This window comes from Sorghum bicolor, chromosome 1 (genome assembly GCF_000003195.3).
Source record: "Sorghum bicolor cultivar BTx623 chromosome 1, Sorghum_bicolor_NCBIv3, whole genome shotgun sequence".
Taxonomy (NCBI): domain Eukaryota; kingdom Viridiplantae; phylum Streptophyta; class Magnoliopsida; order Poales; family Poaceae; genus Sorghum; species Sorghum bicolor.
The window spans coordinates 78,387,325-78,414,181 of record NC_012870.2 but is presented as its reverse complement, the minus strand read 5'-3'; the positions used below and the strand labels follow the sequence as shown (position 1 = coordinate 78,414,181).

The window sequence follows — 26,857 nt, the reverse complement described above, 5'->3', positions numbered from 1 at the left end:
TTCGTGTTCTTCCTCTCTACTCCCTTTCATAGGTGAACAAGGGCCGATCTACATTTTGGAGAAGAACTGAGCCAAGGGAACTTCAACATCATCCTCCACTACATCTAGGAGAGTGGGGTAACTCTCAGATCTGAAATCAAAACTCAATATACTCTGATTTCGTAGCTCTCTTAGGGCGTCGGTAGTACGAGCAGTTACGTCGGTAGTACTGGCTGTCTTACACTAGTAGTACCGGCCCAAACTGTCGGTAGTACCGACAGGCATTTAACTTCCGCAACTTGAGTTTTTGAGTTTCAGGTTTTTAAGATACGCCTATTCGCCCCCCCTCTAGGCCAATTAGATCCTTTCATTACCCTAACGTGGACGCCGACCACCACGCCTTTCCCTTGGCAGCGCATGGGAACCGGGAGTGTACCTCTCGATAGGTCGGGTCGCCCTTTGTGGACGTCCAGAGGTAGAGGCACCCTGCGTACCTTGTGGAGCATCACCCAGCTGTGACATGCCAATCTCTTCTTGGTCATCAACCCCATAACCCTCGCCTTCTCCTTGTCCTTGTTCCTCTTCAACTTCTATAGAAGCCCCAGCTCCATGCGTGGTAGACGGGCCAGCTCCTTCAGAGCCGCCTGCTCCACCAAACTGTTGGGGCTCCACTACGCCGGTGGGTTGTCGACAACCAAGGCGGGCGGCTACCTTGCGCAGGCGATGCATTGCACGCTGCATGGAATACATAATATAATTGGGTAACAAATATATACGGGCGAACAAATATATACGAGCTCGATGTTGGATTACCTGTAGGGCTGCTCGTAATTCGTTAGCTTCATCTGGAGCACCTGGAGGGATCATCAATGCCCTTCCTTGTTCAGCGACTCCCTAATGGCTAGGGTTTGAGGGGGCGGCGGGGTAAGGAGAGAGAGAGAGGTGGGAAGAGGAAAGACTGAATGGAGAGAGGAGGAAGAAGGCCGCGCGCGGCTCTGTATAGCCCAGACCTCGGCGTTGAGTCGTCTGACGCCGAGGTCAGTGGCTCGGCGCTAAATGGCAGAACGCCGAGCTGTTTGGGCCGCAAGGCCAAAATGGGCCGTCCACCCCGCGCCCCCGACCTCGGCGTGCCGAGAGCTAACGCCGACATCCGCGGCTCGGCGTCAATTGAGATGACGCCGAGGTCCCATCCACATGTTTTGGACGACCAAGGTCGTCGATGACGTGGCATAACCTAGGCGTTAACTGACACAACGCCGAGACGCGAATCCTCGGCGTAAGGTCATAAAACGCCGAGAAACGGTCTATTTTTGAAAATTGTTTCGCTAGAGGTCTTTTCGCAAAAAAAGTTTTAGAAAAAAGCCAAATTGCAAAAATTTCACGCCTTGGATGGGATGATGTGTGCATGTTCGTCGTCTCCCTCCTCTCACAGGGAAGTTGTGTTTTTCTTTGATTGGTTGATGAACAACATGGCAGTTGTGCTGGCTGCAGTGAATGGTGACTCCAATTTCGTCAGTACCTTGCCGCTCGCCGTGCATTCACTGACTGCAAGGAGGACGACAAATATCCACGGGCTGCAGTGAATGCGTGGATTACGAAGAATGTTATTTTTATTTTTTAAGAAGTCAAATATTTTCAATTTTAAGATACATATATATAGAGTTTTTGCTTTATATCGGCTTAAGCATATTGATAGATGTATGATCTATTAAATGTAGATCTTTCCACTTATAGCAACTATCACATGATTTCTTTTTGTTGGGAAAAAACATGATATTATTTGATTAGCATAACCTTCTAAACTTTGGACACGGCCGCAAGAGCACCTACAGGCTAGCTGCAGGATGTGAAAAGGAAGACTGTCGCACGGAATAGGAAGGAGCCGTGCCGCACTGCTGCTGGATCTCCCGTGCCACCGTGATAAGAGGGATTTGATATTATTTTATTTTCCTAGGTTAATTCATTAATTAAAAAAGATTAGAAATTAATTAATGATTTAGATTTATTTAAAATATTACTCAATCCATTCTAAATGTTTGACTTTTTTAACCTTAAGTTTGACCACTCGTTTTATTCAAAAAATTTGTACAAACATAATTAAATTGAAGTCATCTTTGAATAAATTTTATTAATAAACCAAGCCACGATAAAAAGAATAATATTTTGTATAAGTTTTTAAAAAAGACGAGTGATTAAATTTGGTGACAAAAAAGTCAAACGTCTTTTAATTTAAAATGGATTGAGTATCTTCTAATAAATAAAAAAATCCCGTACCATAGGTTAATTAATTATAAAATCTTAGAAATAAATTAGATTAGATTTATTTAAGATATTACTTTCTACAGTGATTAAATAAAAAAAAGTACCGTATGAACCAACAAGATTACAGTGCACGCGGGACACGCCAAAGAAATCATCACTTTTTCCCCATCACGCTCTTCTCCCTCTCTTTCCCAGCTCGCGGGAAAACCCGGAGCTCCCCTTTTTTTTTCCCCGATACGGGACAAAACCGCGCACGAGAATGGCCGCCGGCGTCAGAATCCACCGCCCGCCTAGCGCTTCGTAGTCCGGCTGACGTTATGTTCCCGTAGAAATTGACCGCCCGCCGGAAGAAAGTGCAGTACAGATAGATAATCTTGGTGGAGCCAGAGGAGGCAAGAAATTACTCCGGTGGAGCGCGATATGATTCCGGCGTCTCCTCCTCCCGATTCAGCGTGGGGGCCAGGTCCAAACGCAGGGCCTCCTTTCCTTCCCGTCCTCATGGCGCCCGCTATGATTTCTTGCCAAATCACTCGCGCCGTTGCCTCTTAAGCCGCAATCCATCCCCCGAGTCTTCCCCTCCCTCGCCCCTCCACACAGTCCACAGTGGCCACGCGTCGCTTCCTTCTCCCGCCGCTCCTCCGCCGGAGGCGCCCCGGCGGAAGAATCCAATGAGTTTTGGCTCCGTGTAGTGTAGGCGCGCGCACTGGAGATGCCCTGCCTGACCCTGCAATGCAATCCGTCGCCGGTCGCTGATCAGTCGAGCTCCTGATTTGGAACCTTTTTACGGATTTCTTGGGGGCCCATCGCCGTGTTTCGTTCCCTGCCCGCTTTGGCCGTGCATTAATAGCCGCTTCCTTGTGATAGTCCTCTCCCTCCGTCCTCCCTTCCCTGTTCCCTCCTCCTCTCCTCTCTCCTCTCGCTCGTCTCCTTGGTCGGCTCTGTTCTTGGGAGTGCTGCCAGTCTGGTTGCGTTGCGGCAGCAAAAACTTCATCGACAGCATCTGCCTGCGACGTTCTGATGGGTTTGGGTTGCTTCGGGTGCTTCACGCCGGAGGTGGATGAGGACCTCAAGCCCTCCAAGCACGACGACTCGTCAGGTCCGTTCTTGATTCCCATGATCCCATCCGCAGTGTGTTCGGTTGGGTCTTGTGGCTTTGATTGCTGTGCCTAACTCTTACCGGGAAACAGGGACCGATGCGAGGAGGAAGGTCGCGCCGGATGTGGCCAACGGCTACGCGCACAGCTTCACCTTCAAGGATCTGCTTGTGGCTACCGGCTACTTCAACGAGGCCAATTTCATTGGAGAAGGTGGATTTGGGAAGGTGTACAAGGGCAAGATCAACGGACAGGTGAGCAAGAACTCCGTTTTTTTTTTACAGTTTTTATGGCTAAAGATTTGACAGTACCGTGACAGATGGCACCCTTTGCGTTTTCCTTTTTTTATTTTTTTGGTGCGCAGATGGTGGCAGTGAAGCAGCTCGCTCGAGATGGTGTGCAGGGGAGGAACGAGTTCTTGGTCGAGGTGCTCATGCTGACAGTGCTCAACCATCGCAATCTAGTCAGCTTGGTCGGGTTCTGCGCGCAGGGGGACGAGAGACTGCTAGTGTACGAGTACATGCCGTTCGGAAGCCTGGAGAGCCATCTGTTTGGTAAACTCTTTTATTCTTCAGCTCTCTGTGGTTCTTGGTTGGGGTAGCTGCTAATGTGTGCAGTGCAGTGTACTTCTGGAGTTGGTATCTCAGGGGTCTGTCCATTTTTTTCGCCGATTGCACACATCAATTGAAATGCTCGCCTACCTTTTCGCCTTTGATTTATGACAGTTCTCTGCCTTTTCCCTTTTGATTTGTGATAGCAAGTTGCTGTAGTGTTTAAGGGGAAAAGATTTGGGGGCAACTAGTTGGATATGTCATAACTCTTGGAGATTGCATAACTTAATGTACATTGGATAAAATGAAAGGTAGAAATCAGTACCATTATATGCTTTTCCTTTTTTGGTTCAAATGGATGATCTTTTTTCTTTGTTCTTTAAAAACTTCCTGGTAGATGATGATTTAACTTCTCTGCTGCTATGAATACTGTGAGTCTGTGCCTGTATATGTGCTTTGGTTGTTCAGTTTTGGGTTCACTCTCAAGGCTCAACGGATATTTTTTATTTTTTAAACTTAGGAATTCTAATAAAAATGCTACTGTTTCATAATGTAATATTGAAACACATTAGTCCTAAATCACTCGAAGCCTGGCCAACTTGCACGACAGGTCTACCTATGCATAGCAGCCCCAAAACACTTTTGCCCTCACCATGCGCAATGAGTGCAGATGTCAGTTCCTATGTGGAACTATATATGTGGTCACACCTAAGCTCGGGCAATACTAGCTAATCCAATTAACCCTGTTATTACATGTATATTTTTGTTTTTACTGGCAAGAATCTTCTGACAATGAAGTATGATCTTTTAAATTACTATTTGCTAATTTAAGCTACGCACAGATTGTGCCAGTGAGCGCAAAATAACGCACCAGCAATTTATTGCTAGTAATGCTCTAGCCCTGCCAGCAAAAAACAAAAGAGTAATGAAGTTTCACCATCTGCTCTTTTCTTTCTGTTGCCTTGTTTATTTGAATGCAGGACGTCTTTTCAAGTCATTTAAAAGCTAAGATTTTCGTTTGTACCAGAATCATTTAAAAGCTAATACTTAATCTGTTAGGCACTGCTGTACCCCCTTATCTTCCTTTTTTTTTGGAAAGGCTGCAATTTCTCTTCACGTTCATGTATTTTATTGTTTGAGCTGCAACTGTTATTTTGGTATATCCTTCAACCATATAAATGCATGCCTCCTTCACCATGTCTGTGCTGTTGGTTTGCATCTCATCTTTCCTAGAAGCAATGTTCTGCTTGCTGTCAAAACTATGGATGTTGCTTCTTGTTGTTGTTTGTCTGCGTTGCAAACTGTCGAAACTGTGGCCAATTTCAATTGAAGTGAGTTGAAAATTACTGTTGTTTGTCTATACTTTTAAGAGGTCCATTAATTGTGCTTCATTTAACTACTTGAAGAACTAGACAAACTTTTTAATCTCAGCAATTTTATTTGATAATTGTGTAGTCAAAACTGTAAACCACTCTGTGAAATGTTAACACAGTAGTCAAACCATCATGCAACCAACACAAAATATTTATAATAATTGTTCGTTTTATAGACAAACCTGAAAAACCTCCTTATTCTAACAGACTATGCCAAAATTGTTCAGCCACATAATACCTAAGGGCTAGACAAATTGTCCCCACAGAGAATTATTGAAGTCCTGAGGTTCTCATGGCTTGTCTCATGTCTGAACATGACATGTTCTTCCTGATGATAGCAGAGCTAGGTATGGGCATCATGTGAACCCTCAAGTCTTCTTGTTTTTTTCTTTGCTTGAGTATTTTGGAGCTTTGCATCACGGTGTAGCCCACGGCATGTGTTGTTATGCATGGATTCTGGGAGCTGTTGTTTACTATAAAAATCTGAAGCTGCAGATAAGCATAAGCCACTCAAATTATTCTTTTGAAATATTTCCACTTGTGGCTTTGCACACTTACATCTATATTTTTCTTTTGTTTATTTATCTATCATTCGATTCATAGAGGTTTCTTTTCACCTCTGAATAGATGTGCCCCTTGGCAAGAAACCGCTTGACTGGAACACACGTGTGAGGATAGCAGTTGGAGTCGCAGAAGGGCTTTCTTACTTGCACAATGTAGCTGATCCACCTGTGATTTACCGTGATATGAAAGCTGCTAATATTCTGCTGGGTGAGGACTTCAGCCCGAAGCTCTCTGACTTTGGGCTTGCAAAAGTTGGACCTGTCGGAGACAGAACTCATGTGTCCACAAGAGTTATGGGTACCTATGGCTACTGTGCTCCTGACTATGTCGTGAGTGGTAAGCTTACCATGAAATCCGACATATACAGTTTCGGTGTTCTTCTGTTAGAACTGATCACAGGAAGGAGGATTTATGATGCCTCAAGGCCTAAACCAGAGCAGAGCCTGTTAACATGGGTAAGCAGCTTTGCCTTGTTACCTAGTATAAAAGATCTAAGGTATTCCATTCATACATTGCCTTATTGTTTGCTCTGGATGTTGCAGTCGAGGCCATACCTGCATGATAAGAGGAAGTTCTACCGGCTCGCTGATCCGTCTCTGCTGGGCTGCTACCCATCATCAGCACTGAACCAGTTAGTCGTGATCAGCATCATGTGCCTCCAAGACCAGCCCCATGTCCGCCCAATCATCTCTGATGTTGTGATAGGCCTGAACCATGTCGCAAGCCAACCATACACCTCTGCTGAGCGCCTGCCTCCTGCATCCATGAGCTCCCCAGCGAGCAGCGGGTCGCCTCAACCCGTCAGCACACCATCCAGAAGGAGAGGTGGTAGGAGGACTGCGCAGTATGCTTAGGGGACTGCATGTCCCGAAGAGCAGCAAGATAACTCGGTCAGATGAGACAGGTAGAAGGGCTGTTGAAATTGAAGCCGTCAAGTTCAGTTCCATTAGTCAGAGCCTTTTTGATTGAAGCGGTCTCTGAGTGACCTGCTTGACAGAGAGTTCTAGTGAGGCTGATGGTAGTAGGAGTTCAGGCTGACTATGCATGACTATTGCTCTTTTCATATGCTTCTTCATTGTTTTCGGTTTTAAATTTTTTAGCCAGTGTACATAGGAAGGATCAGTGCCCCTGTGTGGGGAAGAAGAATGCACCAGCCATGGTAGAGGTGGGGGACAGTGTGTGCCTCCTTTTGGGATGTTCATCATCAAGTTACCAGTCGTGTACAGAGTTGTCATGGTCTGGTGCATGTTGGCCTGTAGATGCAATAAGAAATTCACCAGGGTTTTAACTGAAGAAATGATTCAAATGTTGGGTATTTGTGGTATATTTCTTAGCTCAACTCTTTGGAAATCTCTGTCGTCTGAGACTCGAATCCTCATGCCAGCAGCTGTCCGGTAGCGTGGAACCGTTAAAAGTCCATGTGCTTGTGGACGGCGACCTCATGTCATGGGTCATGGCAATCAGGCGATGATGGAGTCGCCCATGGCCTTGACGTGGCTAAGGGTGCAGACGACGATTTGGTCCACAGAACGGCCACGTCATGGAAGGCGCCACGTCGATGCTTTCGTCCACTGTTTGTTGCTTTGCTGCTGCTTTGACATGGTCCACGATTCATTAGCACACTGCGGACGGGGGGGCTTTGGTTGGATGATCACGGCTAGCTCTTTCAACCTTTTCTTACGCATATCGTGGGGGCTCACCTCTGTCAACGCATTACGCATATGACGATGAATTTGTTGGGGGGCTCACCTCTGCACTTTCTGCAGCTGGCGAATTTTTTGGGTAATAAAACCGTGCCAAAAGGAGACGGTTCCGTGACGGTCGGCAGGTAAATTTGTCCCCTTTTTATCATTTTTTTAAGGCAATGCCAGCTGAATCGGGGCAACCGCTGTTGTTGCGAGGGGCGAGACACTCCTCGACGGTATCCAGGGATCCGGTTCGGATCGGCGATCGGTTGTATTGTAGGGCTGGCGCCTGGCCCGGGCGAGAAAGCGACGGTGACCGCGACGCCGCTACGATCGTCGCCGGCTTCAGAGAAGGAGCTGGCTGGCGTCAGTGCGCGCGGCGGAACTTGGGCTGGGCGCCCGCTTCCAGGAAACGGAGAAGTGCCGCTGCCGTGACGCCGCTTTCCGTCGCCGACGTCGACGTGCCCGCCGCTCCCTGTATCCTTTCGCTAATCCCATCTGCCGGGCCTTAAATGTATCCTTTCGTTAGTTAATCCCATCTGCCAATTAAGTAGCCGTATTATTCCCCCATCATTTCTTTTCCACCTTTGCTTGCATCCAATAACTTTGCTATCTAAAGGATTATGATCAGCTACCTTTCTTTTTTACTGTTAGTGTTGACATAAAGATAGGTCACACGTCAAGTGCTAGATCGTACGGATCACAAACGGACTGAGGTTACACGATTTAGCCAAGGCATCGGCCTAGCCGACTTCATTGGGTTGAGACCGAGAGAAGCAAACAGTGAGAAAATCGTACTTACATGGTGAAGAATAGCGAGGATTACGAGCAAACCATCAAAGAGTAACCAATCACACTTATGTGATGATGAACTAGCAAATGTACTCCGTCGGGGCAAGGATGTCGACGGGTTACCCTAGGTCGGCTAGCAAGCCTAGGACGCCATCCTACATCGTCAGATTAAGTGATGAACAACCAACATAAGATTATTTTATATATATATATATATATATATATATAATCAATATAATGTAAAATTATCGATTGTGTGTTGGATATTTCTAAATCGGCCATGTACCTCTATTATATAGGGAGTAGAGGTGGTCTTATCCCATTAGAAAGACAATGTGGTACTATTGTTACGTCGCTTTATACTTTCTTTTAGATTAAACCAAAGCTAATCATGGGCCTCTTAAAATTGGCCCGAGCCAAATTTGAGTGTCAACAATTAGCTAGACTATTTGCAAGGTTCCGTTTCAATCCCTAGTCTAATAGTTAGTTATGTTTACGTTTAGTTAAGACAGCCAACTAATAACTAGTACTATTTATAAATTAACTGGATAGTTGATTTTGAGCTATCGATTATGGTATTCTGTTTCGCTACAGCTAATTCCAAACACCCTTTTACATTGTTGATGCATAAAAAAGTTGCATATCTATAGAATGCTAATATGTAAATTACAAGCCAAAGTGTTAAAGATGTACGTATCTAGTTAGGGTCTAGCTCCCAATAGTTCTATCTCTACTCCACTCTACTTGACAGACCGTGAAAAGGTACAACAAATTGGTATTACGAGCTCCCAGCCGATCTAGATTACTCCATTTTACTCGTCAAATCGCCAAGACTCACAACCGCAAAAACAGAGCAAGCACCTCTTTGAGCAGGCATAGTCGGGGCAATGAACAGTAAGACTTGGATAACACCTAGGCCTTGTTTAGTTCTTTTTTTAAAAAAAAAATGGATACTGTAGCACTTTCGTTTGTATTTGATAAATATTATTCAATTATAGACTAACTAGACTTAAAAGGTTCGTCTTGCAAATTACAATAAAATTGTATAATTAGTTATTTTTTTATCTGTATTTAATGCTTCATATATGTGCTTCATGAATCTGAAAAGTTTTGTAAATTTTTTTTGGAACTAATCAAGGCCAAGGCCCGGCTACCCTGGGCTGCTGGCCGGGCTCCCCTGCCGCAAATACGTAAACCCAAGCAGCTAACGGAGGGAGTAAAGTAAGATCAGGAAGTTAGGCCTTGTTTAGTTCCAAAACATTTTGTAAAATAGGAATAGTGTCACTTTCGTTTGTATTTGATAAATATTATCCAAACATGTACTAACTAGACTCAAAAGATTCGTCTCGTCAATTCCGGTCAAACTGTGCAATTAGTTTTTATTTTCATCTATATTTAATACTTGATGCATGCGTCTAAAAATTTGATGTGACGGAGAATCTGAAAAATTTTGCAACATTTTCTGGAACTAAACAAGGCCTTAGTATGTATACATAGCATGGAGGACAATTGTTTGGCCCAGGCTCTTTAAAACTGCTGGTTCTGCCACTGCCCTTCGCATCTTAGGAGTGAGGCTCTTGCATGTCAACCAAGGCCTCGTTTAGGTTCTGAAGGAAAAAATTTCGCGACACTGTAGCACTTTTCGTTTATTTATGGTAATTATTGTCTAACTGTAGACTAACTAGGCTCAAAAGATTCGTCTCGTTAATTCCGACCAAACTGTGTAATTAGTTTTTATTTTTGTCTATATTTAATACTTTATGTATGCATCTAAAGATTCGATGTAACGAAAAATCTTAAAATTTTTTGGATTTTTTGGTGGAAGTAAACAAGGCCGCAGTGTGCGGAATGAATAAATCCGAGATAACCTTTTGAACGGCTGAGTTGCGAAAAGGACATTGCTCATATATATATGTTTGAGTAGGTGGAGGACCGGTGCGCTATACCATACCAAACGCAAACGGCCCTTTAACAAAGGGCTTGTTTAGTTCCAAAAAATTTTGCAAAATTTTTCAGATTCTCCGTCACATCGAATCTTTAGACGCATGCATGGAGTATTAAATACAGATGAAAATAAAAACTAATTATACAGTTTGATCGAAATTGACGAGACGAATCTTTTGAGTGTAATTAGTCCATGATTGGACAATATTTGTCAAATACAAACGAAAGTGCTACAGTGTTGATTTTGCAAAAAATTTTGGAACTAAATAAGGCCAAAGAAGATTGTGAGAGTAGAGCCATAGATCAATCACGCGTTGACAGGGCTACGGACCAGTGACCACCACCTACCTACCTGCCTACTCGGCTACTCGGTCCCACAATCTACTGACAAGTAGACCGCGTGGACCATGGAGCCCACTTTCCAGTGAAGGGGGGGGAGAGCGTCCAGCTTTGCAATGCAAGGCTTTGTTTAGTTCCCGAAAAATTTTATAAATTTTTTAAGATTTTCCGTCACATCAAATCTTTAGACGTATGCATGGAGTATTAAATATAGATGAAAATAAAAACTAATTGCACAGTTTGGTCGGAATTGACGAGACGAATCTTTTGAGCCTAGTTAGTCCATAATAGGACAATATTTGTCAAATACAAACGAAAATACTATTATTCCTATTTTGCAAAAAATTTTGGAACTAAACAAGGCCCAAATGCAAATGCAAATTATAAACAGCGCAATGTTAGCGTGGACGAAGTGACAGCAGGAAACACTTGCGCAGACCGAGTCCAGGAGCCCCAGTGCCCAAAACGACTTCGCAGTTGAAGCTGCGACAATGGGATGGGGTGGGTCTATTGTGCTCCGTAGACCAAGCCCACGCCACGTCCAGATATATAGCATCGCCGCGCCGCATGTCGTCTGCCTTCCCTCGGCGTTGGCGCGCCATCGATCTCCTTGCTGGATTTCCATTCTATCCCTTCCTTTCTTTGATCTTTTCCTCTCCGTTCCCACCACGCTGTCCACGTCCCTTCTTCTTCCTCTCCTCTCCTGAGTCCTGATTAATTAGTAGTAGCAGCAGCAGCAGCACACACCGTCGGAGAACGCGCGCAGCAGCAGCACAAGAGCACACGCCCGCGTGCGCCTTGAGAGTGAGCCCGCGAGGAGGAAGAGAGGAACGCGTGGTTGGTTGGTTGGCTGCTTGCTCGGCGCCGTACGCCATGGGGAACTGCTGCGGCTCCGCTGACGCAGACGGGAAGCCGCCGAGTCGTCCTCCCACCAAAGGTTTGCCCGCCTCTGCCCCACGCTAGCTCCGATCGAGTTCTCCGGCGCCTCGACCGCCGTGATGGTTGGACCGACGTCTGACTGACCGTTGCTGGCGCGTGCACGAGCAGGGCCGCCGCCGAAGACGACGACATGGGCGCCGCCGACGCCGAAGCCGAGCGACGGCGGCGGCGGGGCGAAGCAAGAGACGGGAGGAGGAGACGATCCTCCGTGCACGGGTCCCGGGCGGGTTCTGGAGGCGCCGAGGCTGAGGGAGTTCACGCTGGCCGAGCTGCGGCAGGCCACGCGCGGGTTCAAGCCGGAGATGGTGCTCGGGGAGGGCGGCTTCGGCCGGGTCTACAAGGGCTGGGTCGACGAGCGCACGCTCAACCCGGCCAAGAGCAACGCCGGCGTCATCGTCGCAGTCAAGAAGCTCAACCCGGAGAGCGTCCAGGGCCTGCAGGAGTGGCAGGTCATCCATCCATCGCCTCTTGATCGATTCTGCACCATTTCTTCGTCTGGATGCTCGTTCCATTCCATCAGTGTTTATGTGCTTCTAAAACATAGAAAATCTCCACCCCTTCTTTGGTTTTGTTTGATGAAATCGCGTCTTTTCTTTAGAACTCTGATGAAATTTGTGCTTCAGTTCCACAAGTCCCTTTCTCGTGGAACACTGTACAAGTCAACTCTTGCAGTTTCTGCCGCCGGCCCCTTGCCATGAAGTTGCATTTTTCTACTCTTCTTGGTTTCCTCCCTAGATAAGATAGGGACTACCACACGTCCCAAATCTATCGTCATGCCATCCTTGGTACAATGCATCTATGTGATGAACCAATGACCATTTGGTTTGAGAACATGCAGCGCCAATCAGTGTGCTAATGACTCCTTTGTTTGCTTGTGGATTGTTTAGCCCTCATATCCATGTTCGTTCCAGCTGTCCTCCCTCCCTCCCCTCTCTGATTACTTGTGTTGTGACTTGTGAGTTCATCAGTGGCGTCTCTGATGTGTGCATATGTTATTTCTTGTGTTGGCAAGTGCAGTCGGAGGTCAACTTCCTGGGTAGGCTGTCGCATCCCAACCTGGTGAGGCTGCTGGGCTACTGCGGCGAGGACAGGGAGCTGCTCCTGGTGTACGAGTTCATGTCCAAGGGCAGCCTGGAAAACCATCTCTTCAGAAGTACAGCCTGCTTGCCACCGTCAGCATTGGCAGTTCGTTTGATTGGCATTTCTACTTTTCAGCATATTCAGATTGGCAAACCCTGCCGGTCCACTCAGATTACTTCAATACGATTTGACGAACTGCAATGGTAGAGAGTACTGGTTTTACTTCTGGGGAGGGTGTGTTCCCGGTCACTGATCACCTGCCTAACATAATTTGAAAATGCATGCATGAGTTTTGTCTGACCTTTGCCTTCTAGAATCGCATGCATTTGACTTTTAGATACATAGGCGCCCAAGTTTGACTAGTTTGTGCAAGTCGCTTGTACAAGTCATGCATGCTGTTCATGACAGATTAATAATTAAATTATAAGCCACATGGTACACAGTGCACACAGTATGAGATTGTGATCCTGTGTCTGACTTGCTGGGAGTCAAAATGTCTGTCGATCTGAGCAGGGGGTGGAAACTTGGAGGCGCTGTCGTGGAGCCGGAGGCTCAAGATCGCCACGGGCGCGGCCCGCGGCCTCGCCTTCCTGCACTCGTCGGAGAAGCAGGTCATCTACAGGGACTTCAAGGCGTCCAACATCCTCCTCGACTCGGTACACTTTCTGCAAAGCAGCGTAGGTCTCCTGATTGGCTACCACATGTCCACTGACGACCACAGACATGTGAATGTTTTCAGGATTACACTGCGAAGCTGTCGGATTTCGGGCTCGCCAAGAACGGGCCCTCCGCCGGCAAGTCGCACGTCACGACCCGGATCATCGGCACCTACGGCTACGCGGCGCCGGAGTACGTCGCCACCGGTATGTAGGTTTTGCGCCTGCACGAGCGCGACGACGACGGCAATGGCGCTCACATACGTTGACACATGCATGCAGGGCACTTGTACGTGAAGAGCGACGTGTACGGCTTCGGCGTGGTGCTGCTGGAGCTGCTGACGGGGCTGCGCGCGCACGACCTGAACCGGCCGAGCCACCAGCACAACCTGGTGGAGTGGGCTAAACCCTACCTCTCCGGCGCCGGCAAGCTCAAGAGCCTCATGGACCAGCGGATCGACGGCCAGTACAACACCAAGGCCGCGCTCCGGGCCGCCAGGCTCGCCGGCAAGTGCCTCACCGGAGACCCCAAGAGCCGCCCTTCCATGGACGACGTCGTCGCCGCGCTCGAGGACATCGAGGCCCCGCAGCAGGGGGCCGGAGGACACCGGGACCTGCCGCCGCGGCCCGGAGCGCGCCGCTCGTAGTGCCGCACCGTTTGATGCAGCATGGTCGTTGCTTGGCTTGAGCAAGTTAAGGCTAGCTGCTGATTCAGAACACTTGCATTGATTCGTCAGCTTCATTCAACTAATCGCCAGAGTTTCCATTCTTACTCGATTAATCCCTCATTATTAGTATATAGGTTCTCCGTAATGTTCTTGGGATCAGACATGATGCAAGGATAATGAGGGACCACAATCATAGCATAGCAACATACATGCAGATTATGCCGTCGAAACTGAATTTCATTACTCACGTAACAAAATTACAGAGTTCAGAAAGTAACAAAACATCAGAACCCAAAGAAGCTAATGCAGATTTGAGTTATTATGAAACAAATATACATGTTGCAAATTTGAGGACAGATTACACACAAGGCTACCTCAAAGTACTTGGGAATTCCACCGCTGAACAAAAATAAGAGCGAAACAAAGGAAAATCTCTATGGTCCAATGTCGTCTAGGAGACTGAGATATCTCCTGCCTTCTAACTGTAGAATTATTCAGGATACCAAAAACCACCATCCCTTCTGTGTGGTTGAAGCAACATGAAAAACTAGCATTGACCTTGAACCAACAAAAATCACATTTGACCGGATATGAGCTCGTATTGTTCCCCTGTCATCACTCCAGGTGCTCTCTGCTCAACACCTTTTGCTCTGGGATATGGGGATGAAAACAGCATTAGGTTACAGTGACACTGTAGGGAGATTCGCAAAATGAAGGGAAAATAAATGGTGAAAGAATCAGTTTCATCGATACTTACACTGGCGAGAAGAAATCTCATCATGCCCACTAAAACGACACATGATGGTGTGGTCATACTTGTGTTGATTCCAGAAGAACTTACAAGTGCGATGTAACTTGGTCGTGACTGCTTAACCTAATCCAAAGCTTCATATCGACAAATTCCTACTGGTTCCACCCTCTGACCTATAATGATGTACACTAGTTTGTAACATTCAACAAACTACCTGTACTGTTAAGAAACTGAACTAGAGGTACAAAAGTCCCATCTTCTGTTAAGACTGTATGCAGCTTACTCCGATTCTGCCATAGAACCACCAAGCAGCAACAGACAGAACTTACTAGGCACTTGACCATTGGATGATAACATGAGTATAGGTATTTACAGATGCTGCTTGTGCATATATGATTATGACTTGAAACTGAGGACAATGTCAACAAACTCTTTACTTCAAAGAGAGACAGGATGCTTTCTTCTGCATCCTGATGAGTTTTGTGCCATTGTCAGGACAAACCGGTTTGACCAAAGGAAGGAACAAGCACTTACTGGCCATTAGAATGTACTGAGATTCTTACTGTTTGAGTATTTGATGACTTGTACACATCAATACACTCAAGCAGGTCTGCATCGCATGTTAAAAGAACCCACTCAGATTCATCATCCAAGTACTTGAGGTCCACATGCATCTCCTGAGCAACGCCGAACCGCTTTAGAATTTCTTCTTTTAGCTTTTCAAATCCCCAACTAGGCTGAAGCCGGAATATACATCTTTCTTCGCCGTACATGGCTTTTATCTTGAGAGAATCAGGCTTAGACATTTGCATACCTGTCATGTTTTCCACTGGTTTTTGTTCACTTAAAAGCATTTGACTATGAGACCTAGGCAGGGTAACAGGTCTTTCTTCTGGACACATCTGCAGTTCCGCATGGCTCGCAGCTTTGAGTAGTGTGGAGCTCTGATTCTCCTCCATGAAAACTTCTTTCTTTACTGCAAGTTGAGAAGCACTGCCATGTTGTTGTGATTTCGAACCACTGGAACAACCATGGCTGGAATTTGAGCTTTGGCTGCAAGAGGGGGAGAGGGAATTAGAACCAGAAGTATGCGAGGTGAATCTGCCCTCGCAGTGCTGATCAGGAACAGAAGGTTCCAAGAGACCTTTTTCCTCAGACAACGGATAAGAGGCATCCCCCTGTAACTCTCTTTCTGACCATGTGGTCTTGGTAAAGTTTTCATAGAGCGAGCTGAGCTGAACAGTTCCTTCATTACCATGTACTGAATCAATCACCATTTGCAATTTCTTCAAGGAGTGCCCAACTTTCTTAATCTTCCGTGATGGCCAACGATTAATTCCATGCTGCCTGCATATTCTCTTCAGTGTAGTGGGGCACACTGAAACAAATGATTGAAATGGGTAAACATAGAGGAAAGCATCGATGTTTCTACACAAATAGTGAACAGAGCATTAACCAATCTGCCTTCTGTCTGTAATTGTTGCAAAAAGTAAAGAAATTTAATTTACGGAGTAAATTTAATTGTAAGTGTCCCTCCTGACACTTGACTAACATGACTACATACATTGTTCAACAACAATAACAACTATAAGAAAATTCCAGTTCTATTTAAGTTACAAAATTTTAGTTATGGTTACTGGGAGATGATGCAGTATTTCAGCAGGATGTCTACAGGCTACTGACTATTCACAATACAGAGAGGAACTGTAGTACAACAAGAGGAATAGAAAAGAACTATAGAGATATGTGGGTCAGAAGTTACCTCCTAGATTCTTTGCAGCTTCTTTCAGGCTGCCAGCAAAATGCTTCCGAAGTTCTTCCAGGCTAACAGTTTTCTCCATCTTAGTCCGTCTCTTCTCTACAGTTTTTCCCAATTTGGATGAGCTTGGATCTCTGAGACATGTTACCTCCTTGACCTTGTAGTCTTCATGCTGCTTAATCCCTGAAAAGATGCTACCTTCAGGCCCTATTACTGGTGTGGTATGCCAACCAGCTGTCACACTAAACCCTTCATCCTCTTGTTTGCTGAATCCAAATGGCAGGTCACCATCCATTTCTTTCACTCCCTTATTTTGAGCGCACACAAGGCTTGCTATCCATGAGGACACCTCCTCAGAAGTTTCCAGTGATGCTGTCCTTGCAGGAGCATCAATGCCACTACAAACCTCATCTAGGTTTTCATGCATAGTTTTGGCATATTCTGGTGGAGTTAGTGCACTTGTTTCAATTGATCCTTCATCCACGAGTTCTTTCAAGCTGACAACTCGAAGCGTATAGCATGTTTGCTGTATTGTAATGGACAAAGAATTCAGCATGGCTCGCTGCTGTTCGATCTCTATACAGTCCACTGGCAGGAAGAATTCCAAGACATAGTCAAGGCTTCCAGTGGTGATACTTCGTAACCGGATGGCCACTGCAGCCCTTAAGCTGAAAAGTTTGGCATGATGAGAGAGAGGGTATTGGACCTTGCTGGAGGTGGTAATGTCCTCGGAGAAACATGGCTCGTTCGTTCCGAAGGCCCTGCCAACAACACCCTCACCTCTGAACAGATGATGCTCAGAACAAGCTTCGTGAAAGCCCTTTACATTTAGGTCACGGACGTAACACGCCTCGTCCACAGTAGACACACAATACTTGAGTTTTTCATCAGTGTGGCGGCTTCCCCTCTTTGCCTGGCAGATGCAGGGTATCCATGTCTGGGCCAGTGGCAGTTTGTGTGTCTCACAAACAGTTCTGAGAACGTCAACGATCTCTGGTATGGTTGCTCGGTAAGAAGTATCAGTCACCTAACAAGAAGTAAGTCACATCTGTCACTGATAACAACAGTTTGGCATGACTCTACGATCTCGATATCATTCAGCTTACCTTTGCACGGGGATCACTCGAAACATCAGAGCTTCTGAGATCAACCTCCTGCGCATTTGAGGAAACACAATCTTACTGAGACAAGAACATCACCAGATAAATGAAGGTGAAAAGACTGATTACTTCGGGGATTGGCGTGCCCGGTAGTTATCACGTCTTTTCCTAAGGGCATTTCATCAAACAGGTTAAAAACGTAACGGCATAACAGGCTGCAGAGCAGCAGCGATTGGTGGGATCAAAACAAAGGCGACGAGGTGGGAAGGTGCAATCTACCTTGAGAGCGCTGCAGATGTTCTGGATCTCAGCATTGTAGTTGACCTTCTCGGTGGTCATGACGAGCTCGACGACGCCAAGGCATGCCCGGCTGCGGGGCTCGAAGATGGGGAGCGCGACGCTGCCGCGGATGTCGAAGTACTGCGCGTGGCGTACGCGCGGGTACTCCTCGGTGGAGAAGTAGCGAACGTCGGGGGTCCACTCGGGGACGCGGCCGACGAAGACGCGGCCGGGCATCCCCAGGTCGGCGCGCGCGGTCTCGTCGGCGGAGAACTGGTACTTCATGGACACTGTCCGGTAGTTGGCGAGGCGCTCGTTCCGGCGGTCGAGCCAGAAGGGCTGGCCGCAGGTGGTGAGCACCTGGCGGTCGCCGATGACGGTGGGGACCCAGACCTGCGCCAGCAGCTCCCCGGGCTGCGTCTGCGACAGCGACGCGATGCGCTCCAGCGCGCGCCGCAGCCGCTCCTTCACCGTGGCCTCGACCTCGTGGCGGGGCTGGAACACCCAGCCGCGGCGCGGCGGCGGGGCGGCCGCCGCCTGGTCGTCGTCGCCCGCCGGCTCCGGCGCCGGCGGGGGAGTCGCCGTGGTGGTGGTGCTGCAGATGTCGAACAGCGGCGAGAAGCAGGACCCCGGGGACGCGCCGCCGGGCCCGGGCTGCGAGAAGTCGGAGAAATCGAACCCCGGCGCCGCCATAAACAGCTCCTCCATGAGATCCAGGTCGCCGACCGCGATGTCATCCATCTCCATGACGCCGCAGGCCAGCAAGCCGTCGTCGTCGGTCTGCGGCGCTTTCTCCATGCCCGGACAAGCAGCACCAGGCAGCTAGCTCACTGACTCAGACTTGAGAATCTTGGCATGCCAATCTTGCCACCCGCACACCCGGCGCCGCAGCGCAGCGCAGCCAAGGAAGCCGGGCCACGAGCGGAGAGGAGCCTGGGCACCAAGAAGAAGAAGAAAACGATGGTAATTTTGGTCAAGTAGTCGAGCACGCAATTGGCGATCTTTTTGGGCGCATGGCTGCCACAACGGAAGCCACTAGCTCGTCCTCCTCGCACCACCACAAGGCACGAGCCGGGGTAGGGGACTAGAACAAGGGGAGGCAGAGGTTACGGACGAAACATCCCCATTGCAGAAAGGGAGAGAGAGAGACATCGCCATCACGCTCCTCCGCCCGCCCGTCCGTCCCCAATGCACGGCGAGAACACAAAGTGAAACACAGTACGGCAGGCATCCATTTTCACCAACCCAACTCAACACGGCAGCACCCACATCCAACCATCCACCCTGCCCGCAGCCGCAACTTGACAAAACGAGCGCTAGCGTGCTGCCGCCTCCCCTTCCCCACAGGAGAGAATGGAAGGAAGAATTCAACAAGAGGATGAAGGAAAAAAGGAACAGCTTTACTGCAACAGAGACGCCATGAACGAGCAAACCCACCTCAGTAGCACGACGAGCGAGGCCGATCACTCGTCGCGGAAGCAGTGCGCCCGCCAATAGAACAGTGGATGGAGATGGAGCAGCTGTTTCAGCAGGATCACTGCACCAGATGGATTCTGCTGTCTGAAAGGGCGAGAAACGGAGGCAGGCGGTGCGGTGGTGGAATCGTACTTGTGTAGTGCAATCACAGGCGTCCTCTCCTCTCCTCTCCTCTCCTCGGAGTGCGCCGCCCTCTTTCTGCGCTGCGCCTGCATCTTTGTTTGTGCAGCCGCACCGCACGACGGCGACGGAATCTCCCGGTCCAGGTCCAGCACCCCTCAGGTCCCGGTGGGGACCGCAGGGGCGAATTGGCGGGTGGGGGCCGGAGGTCAACTGGTTCCTGTGGGTCCAAGGCGGGGCAAGGTCGGGATTTCGTTTCCCCCCAGGTCCGGGAGGGAGGGGATGACGTGGTCATCAGGATATGTATCAGACGCCGACCGAACAATCTTGCATGCAAGTTTTCTTTTCCTTCTTCGAAACAGTGCATAATGAGGCCCCGTTTGGCACGGCTCCACTTCACCAGTGAAGTTATTTTTTAGGGCTTCAGCTCACTGAACAGCTCTATCGGTGGAGCTGAAGCCATTTTGCTAAACCGTTTAGCAAAATAGCTATTTTCTTAAAATATGCTCTCACATAATGTCACATAGGATGAGGTGAAGCCGGAAGAAGTCACTATTTTTGGCTCCTTCATATTCGAAAGCTCTGTGAGAGTATATTTTTAGGAGCTTCATTGGTGGAGCTATTCTATTTTACTCTGTTTGATATAAAACGGCTCCAAACAGCTTCTGAAGCCGCTGAAGAAGCCGTGCCAAACACGGCCTGAATGTTAGCATATACAGTACAATCTTTATGAATCCTTCTAAACAGACATATATTGAGATCAACGAAAAGTTTATATATAACAATATCCAACAAGGGATACCAGCTATTGTCGTTTTTTTAAAATGTATCGAACAAGAGAGGTGCCGATCATATCAATAAAGAAGAAGATCTAAATTAAACAAACAACATCCCTATGAAATAGATTAGAAAAAAAAACAACGCAATGACTACTGCAAAGACTAGGGCAACTTTGTCAACACCGACCTACTTACAACACCAACACAAATCACGAGAACATTGATAATTCGTCTCGTTCGCTTGTCGTATAAGTCGATTTTTTTTCTGTCAGCAACAATGTTTTTATCTTATAATAAATCGATAAATAATACTTTCAAACTTTTCAGACCAACAAGTCTAAAAAAGCAACCAAAGTGAAGACAACATTTAACAAAGAGGCAAAGAAACATCCACCAATAAATTGTCCCAGAAGGCTCAACCTTTTAACAGCATCAAAGACTTGAAAAGGTCCGGTGGAAACAATTAAATTCTTTTAAACCACCACACTGAGCAAGACATGCACTTCGATGAAGTAAACCACCAATTTACTCCCGGTTGTCTTCATAATCTTGAATTGCTCGTTGGCAACCTACTCCCCGTTGTGACATGCATGTCCAAAGATTTCTACTTCTCTCTACTAGCTCAATAAGCCCTCGAGCTTACCTCCACGAGAACAATAGTGTATAAGCCGCCCAATCACGATACACCAACAACCATGATTTTGTTAGTATTGCTCTTCATGATCTCTTGTGGAGATGAATACAATAGCCTCGAATAAGGCCTTGTTTAGATTCAGAAAAATTTTTATTTTGATATTGTAGCAATTTCGTTTGTGTTTGATAATTATTGTATAATCATAGATTAACTATGTTCAATTTCGTCTCGTAAATTATAGGCAAACTATGTAATTAGTTATTTTTATCTATATTTAAGGTTTCATATACGTGTCGCAAGATTCGATGTGATGAATAATTTTGAAATTTTTTTGAATTTTGAGGTAAACTAAACAAGGCCTAAATCATCCTCCAGATTCTACGGAACACCTCACAATCTCAAATCATCCTCCAGCCGTCTATTGGGTTGCTGCAGCGTCAGACGATAAGACGGCCCTATTTTCAAACTATTATATTCCGGCCCAAAATGGCAGGGCTCACAAGCGAATAAGGCCTTGTTTAGTTCACTCTGAAAACCAAGTTTTCAAGATTCTCCATCACATCGAATCTTGTGGCACATGTATGAAACATTAAATATAGACGAAAACAAAAACTAATTACACAGTTTAGCTGGAAATCACGAGACGAATCTTTTGATCCTAGTTAGTCCATGATTGGATAATATTTGTCACAAACAAACGAAAGTGCTACAGTTCCGAAAAGTTTTTACTTTTCGGAACTAAACAAGACCTAAGCTGCATTGCAGGTATGGTTGACAAAACGGTAACCGGACTCCTAGCACGTACGGTCGATGATTCTAGCACATAGAAATGGCTCAAGGCATTTTTAAATTCGGGCCATGTTTAGTTTCGAAAATATTTTGGATTTTGGTACTGTAGCATTTTCGTTTTTATTAACCAATCATAAACTAACTAGGTTCAAAAAATTCATCTCATGATTTACAAATAAATTGTATTATTAGTTTTAATTTTCATCAATGTTTAATGTTTTATGTATTTGCCACAAGATTCGATGTGATGTAAAGTGTCGTGAAAGTTTTTGGTTTTTTTTGGTACGAACTAAAACAAGGCCTCGGTAAAAATATCTCGAAATGTCATTTCAGCTGGCACAAGGTTGATGGAGACACTATTTTTCTTCTTGGCGAATCTCTCGTCATCTTAACGCGCGCTGTCTTTTCGCGTGGAATTTTGGAACAGTACGTCCGTTGGGCAGTAGTACAGTAGTACAAGCTGCTCGTAGCTCATATCCTACGGATAGTATCCACATCAAGGAATTAGATACTATTTTCGAGGATTATATATACGTACACGTAATACCCGTATACGTGTGTGCAGCACTGCTTGATATTTTCTGTCTTGCTGCCCTGAATCCCGAGACAAGCTTCGTCGTTCCTGCGTATTTCAACTCTATCTCAAGTCAGCTTGAGGAATAAATTAATCCCAAGCAAGATGGTTGCCGACTAATTTATATTACCTGATATAAAATGTTTGGAACTCTGGAACAAACATATACTACCATGGCCTGATGCTGACACAAACGTTTGATTGGAGAAAATGTAAGATAGCAGTGGTTTGATACCATGAAATGTTCTAATGCCGAAATTAACCTTGTAGCCATGGTGCAGAGTGGTAGGTGAAGTATATACACTACAATAACAAAGAAAAGTTAAAAGGGGTTGGTGATGATGAACCAGTGGTCCAGTGCAGCAGCCAAACTCATGTGACGAAAAAGGCATCCTGGGTTGAGACTTACAGAGCTTTGGGTACCACTAATTCCACTTGGTAGTTAACTACCAGACTGAAGTCTGCATTGCCATGGGGATTGGTTGAGGGGAAAGTATGGCATCAACTGACGGGATTCACCGTTAGTAAAATACAGGGATAGAATTTGATCGTTCAGAAAGCACGCATGTACTTGTCTCCTTTCTTGCACATACAGTAGTGAATGATCCTGATGGTTATCTGAACATGTACACAGCTACGACTAGTATCTATTTTCATTTAATTTGAGAGCAAAACAGGTGACTTTCACTCCCGCCTGAAACTTATTTCCACATCTTTTCAGAAAAAAAAAAGGAAACACATGCTTGGAGGGACTTCCAGCAGTCGTCCCTGAAAAAACACGTTTATACCACTGTTTTGGGTCGAAGATCAATGGGAAACCGGAGGCGTACTGCATTTACGTGTAATCAGAAGACAGAAAAGGATGGGGTTCTTGCGGCGATGTTCTCATTAGGGTTCCACACCACCACATGGACATAATGGTCCAAGATCCAAAGGCCAGGAATTTTGTTTGTTTTATGGGGACTCGGAATCCATGGACCGGACGTGTGGTGGAATGTGGCCGGGGATCGGATCAGAGGAGACTTTTGGAGGTACTAATCCTACTGAATTTCATTCAGATAGAGCCGGGCGCTGATGATGACGATGCAACTGAAGTTATTTATTTTGAGCAACTACATCATCAGCCGATCATGCGATGGGATGCATATTTGTTTAGTCGTTTACGGTAAGCTGTTGCTTGCTCGCTCTCGTTGCTGTTATCAGGAAGCTGTGCGTTTGAATCTCTTTGATCCCATCGTCCCATTTTGATGAAAGCTACTGCTGCTACTTGCTTCGGTGGCATTGGACTGTGAATTGAAGGGCTGTAGGTTTCGTAGTGAATGTCTGCGTGTTCTCTCGCAATCTATATATAGGATAGGATATTAGTAAGGTGACGAATAATCATTTTGTTTGTTTGTTTGAAAAGAAAGATCTGAATCATTCTTCCTTCCAGCTTAAACAAGGCTCCTGTGATATGATGCCAGGTTTCAACTTATGATAGGCAGATCGTCTGCATATACTATAAATTGATGTATGATTATTTTATGTCAACATATATAATTGCTTTTTTTCAGAATGGTGAGCAGAGCACGATGCGTGCGCACGCACAGGGTTGGCGCTTGGCGCAAGCACCCGTGGGCCGCACGCAGCTTATTGCAAAGGCAATCCCATTCCCTCCGTTGCTAGCTAATTGACCATCGAACGAGATAACAACTTGTCAAATGAATTAATCGTGACATGGAGCAAGATTCCAACTTCTCTTGGATCGCTACCTAGTCTCGACTCTTCTACACTTTGTCAGACGGGGAGCATGGAATATTCAGACTTGAGACTTTTCCACCATCGATTCAGAGTTTCAGACGCAGACGCATTCACGCAAAACGCCAGAATTTGTAATTTTGTATGCCAATGACGTACCCGGGAAATACAGAGAGCTCAGAAATGCAACCGCGAAACTAGTTCTGCCTCTGTTTCGCGCACACCGTGTGCTGGCGATTCTTTTGGCTTTATCAGCGAGCTTCGACTTAGTGCGTGACACTATAACTGTATAACAATATATATAAGCTAAAACCGTTTTAAATCCTACTAAAAGGGGACCTTAATTAATTTGCATCTGCGCGAATCTCTTTTGTATTACACAAACCTTCCAGCTTGCAGATCCTGCAGGAGTGCAGAATCAAAATATTGTCGGTTAATCCGACCCGGCCTGTCGTCCACCTGAAAGCAGGACTGGTCTCTCTCAGTCTCAGTACGCGCCTGCCTGTAGCTCCCATGGCGGGCGTGTGCAGGCGCACTATAGCTGCATGCATACCTGCATCTGCATCTCCTCTATTCTAAGCTAGCGGCCTCGACACCCCCAATGCATGCAATGCAACTAGCAGCTAAAATATAAAAGCAAGCTAACAGCAGGCACCGATCAAGGTAAACAAATGGAGTGGCTCATGGAGGAGCTTGGCCCTCCACGAATAATATCTGGCGCAGTGTATGCTATGCTAACACCACCAGATTAATTAGTATTACGTACAATTAGTCCAATGAAGATACGGACGAGATCCTGCCGTGGTGGCGCCCGAAGCAGACAGCAGTGCGATTATGTTAGCCGCTGGCGTGTCCCCCGTGAGGAGCCACCAACACCACCACTGACGGCGCTAATGAAAGGAGCACTTGCGATTCTCCAGTGTATACTTGTATTATTTTCTGTCTGTCGTCGCCGATGATCATGCCTGCATGATGATTTAGTTTGTTTGTTGGGGTCGTCGTCTAACCCTAGCTACCATTGGCGCAAGATTCCTTGGCTGGCGTCAGCCAATGCAGATTCTTCTCCGCCCGGCCGGCCCCAGAAGTCCTCTCGGCTAGCTAGCTGTACGTCTAGCTTGTTAATTAGCTGTGCCAATCATGCTGGCCCCCCTATCCAGATCCTCCTGTGTAAATTATTTTTCTCTCTCTCTCTCTCGAACATGCGAGAGCACTGAAATATCTAATAAGGCTCGACAGGCATTCAGAGCACAATCAGGCACTAATAATGCACTGGTGGGTGCTCGTGTTGGGCTTCTATTTGTGGATAAAGAGATATACCAAGCTAGGGATTATTGCAGCATTGCTCATCTCTTGGTCTCGTCATAGGTTTCGATCCTGCGTATAGCAGTACATGCATGCCTAACTGTTGTTGCATGATTGGAGTGGGGATTCGTCGTTAAGAAAACTGATCTGATGCGCTGCTGATGTATGATATATTGATATGGGGTATGGGTGGCAGTGCGCGGGTAGTGCTAGTGCCTGCCAAAAACTATTGCTCTATCTAGCTGCTTTGCTTTCGTACGCGTTCTGGTGGATGGATGGTGGAGTGTGGTGTGGAGGGATGCGCATTGCGTGTAGCTCCAAGATCTGCTACAGTTCTTCGCTGCGTTATGAGCGGTGAAAGAAATAAAATGATGAGTTTTGCTGTCGGAGGCTCAGGAGCTCAGCTCAGAGCTTGCACTGCATGCAGCCATGTGGGCCGACTGTTCAGAAAACGATTTCTTTGGACCAGGAAATAACTGTTAAGGCCGTTCGATGGCCCAATAGCTATAGGAACCGCGCAATTAATTTTTATGATGGCCCACAAATTGATGGCCCACTGTTAATACTCAATGGAAGGAGCAGACCGCACCCCCATTTTTTAATTAAGAAGATGCAAGGGTCGAATCTAGGTCTCCGAGCTGAGAGCAAGCTCCAATAACCAGTGGCCTTAGGGCACTCATAACGCTACCTATTAATTTTTATAGACACTATATAATAGAAACTATGGTCCAATAGTTTGAATAATTTTTTATCCAATCACATTCATTCTCTCTCAATTTTTAGCCAATTACATCACTTCATGTCTTGGATTTTGTGTAGACATGGTTTCTAACTTGGACCCAGTTTCTATGATTTTTGCTCTCTCTCTTCAATAACTCTCTTGCCACATCAGCAAAATATTTATGTGGCACTACAATTAATATCTATAGAAACCACGATAGTTTCTGCATTGACTATCTCTTCACATGCTGCCCTCTCCCAACAAGTTCGAACGACGTCCAAGAAGGCGTTCCAAGATGCATCTAAAGAGTTAGAAACCGCTTAGGGCTTGTTTGGTTGTATTCATATCCATCTCAATTTACTTATGGTGAAGTGTATGTTAGTCAAATTTTCGCTCTAATATGCTTCAATACATATAGATCCTTTTATTTTGAGAAATTAAAATCTACTTTAATAAATTAGGCTATTTGGATTAGAATTTGACATTCCACCACTTCCCAAAGTTCGCGTATAAATCTATCTCAAATCCATAGAGCGAGAGATGAAAATTGATTATATAAATCACCATTTTATAGTTCTACTTTGCAACTTATAACATGCTCTTCAAGTCACTCCCCTATGGTAGAAATGCAACACATAAGAATTTCTCTCGTGTAGCCAATAATAATATACAAATATAATTCATATGCAACTATATCCACTTAATTAATATGTGTCTAAATTATGATTATTAAAATAAATTCAATTCTAAGAATTCAAATAGGGCCTAAGGTAAATTGGTTGTAAATTATTGGATTGAAAAACATGAGCCCAAGCGGCCTAAGACATGCCCTCATCCTGATCGTCGGTAGAGAGGCCGGTCTGAGAGGCAGTCAAGAGTTCGGACGCAAAATGCAGTGCAGGTGCCGTCG

General features: G+C 46.1%; 3 protein-coding genes across 4 annotated transcripts; 2 read left to right on the top strand and 1 right to left on the bottom strand.

Moving 5' to 3' along the window:
• On the top strand, positions 2,460 to 7,147 carry LOC8061432 (probable serine/threonine-protein kinase PBL21). The gene is made up of 5 exons (XM_002468533.2): positions 2,460 to 3,337; positions 3,429 to 3,589; positions 3,700 to 3,889; positions 5,887 to 6,278; positions 6,366 to 7,147. The coding sequence occupies exons 1-5, from the start codon at positions 3,259 to 3,261 to the stop codon at positions 6,675 to 6,677; spliced, it is 1,134 nt and encodes a 377-aa protein (XP_002468578.1). The 5' UTR covers positions 2,460 to 3,258; the 3' UTR covers positions 6,678 to 7,147.
• Positions 11,078 to 14,030, top strand: LOC8085682 (probable serine/threonine-protein kinase PIX13). Its single transcript, XM_002468532.2, has 6 exons — positions 11,078 to 11,520; positions 11,631 to 11,971; positions 12,540 to 12,675; positions 13,116 to 13,258; positions 13,342 to 13,465; positions 13,541 to 14,030. The coding sequence occupies exons 1-6, from the start codon at positions 11,457 to 11,459 to the stop codon at positions 13,903 to 13,905; spliced, it is 1,173 nt and encodes a 390-aa protein (XP_002468577.1). The 5' UTR covers positions 11,078 to 11,456; the 3' UTR covers positions 13,906 to 14,030.
• LOC8085681 (protein NLP1) lies at positions 14,214 to 19,546 on the bottom strand. 2 transcript variants are annotated; one of them, XM_021461909.1, is made up of 6 exons: positions 19,253 to 19,546; positions 17,816 to 18,748; positions 17,543 to 17,590; positions 16,440 to 17,463; positions 14,684 to 16,055; positions 14,214 to 14,576 (listed from the first exon to the last, which is right to left on the bottom strand). In XM_021461909.1, exons 2-5 carry the CDS (start codon positions 18,611 to 18,613, stop codon positions 15,208 to 15,210), a joined length of 2,718 nt encoding a protein of 905 aa, XP_021317584.1. In that variant the 5' UTR covers positions 18,614 to 18,748; positions 19,253 to 19,546; the 3' UTR covers positions 14,214 to 14,576; positions 14,684 to 15,207. The 2 variants fall into 2 exon arrangements, with proteins under 2 accessions (XP_021317584.1, XP_002465923.1); XM_002465878.2 differs by lacking the exon at positions 19,253 to 19,546 and having other exon boundaries at positions 17,816 to 19,181.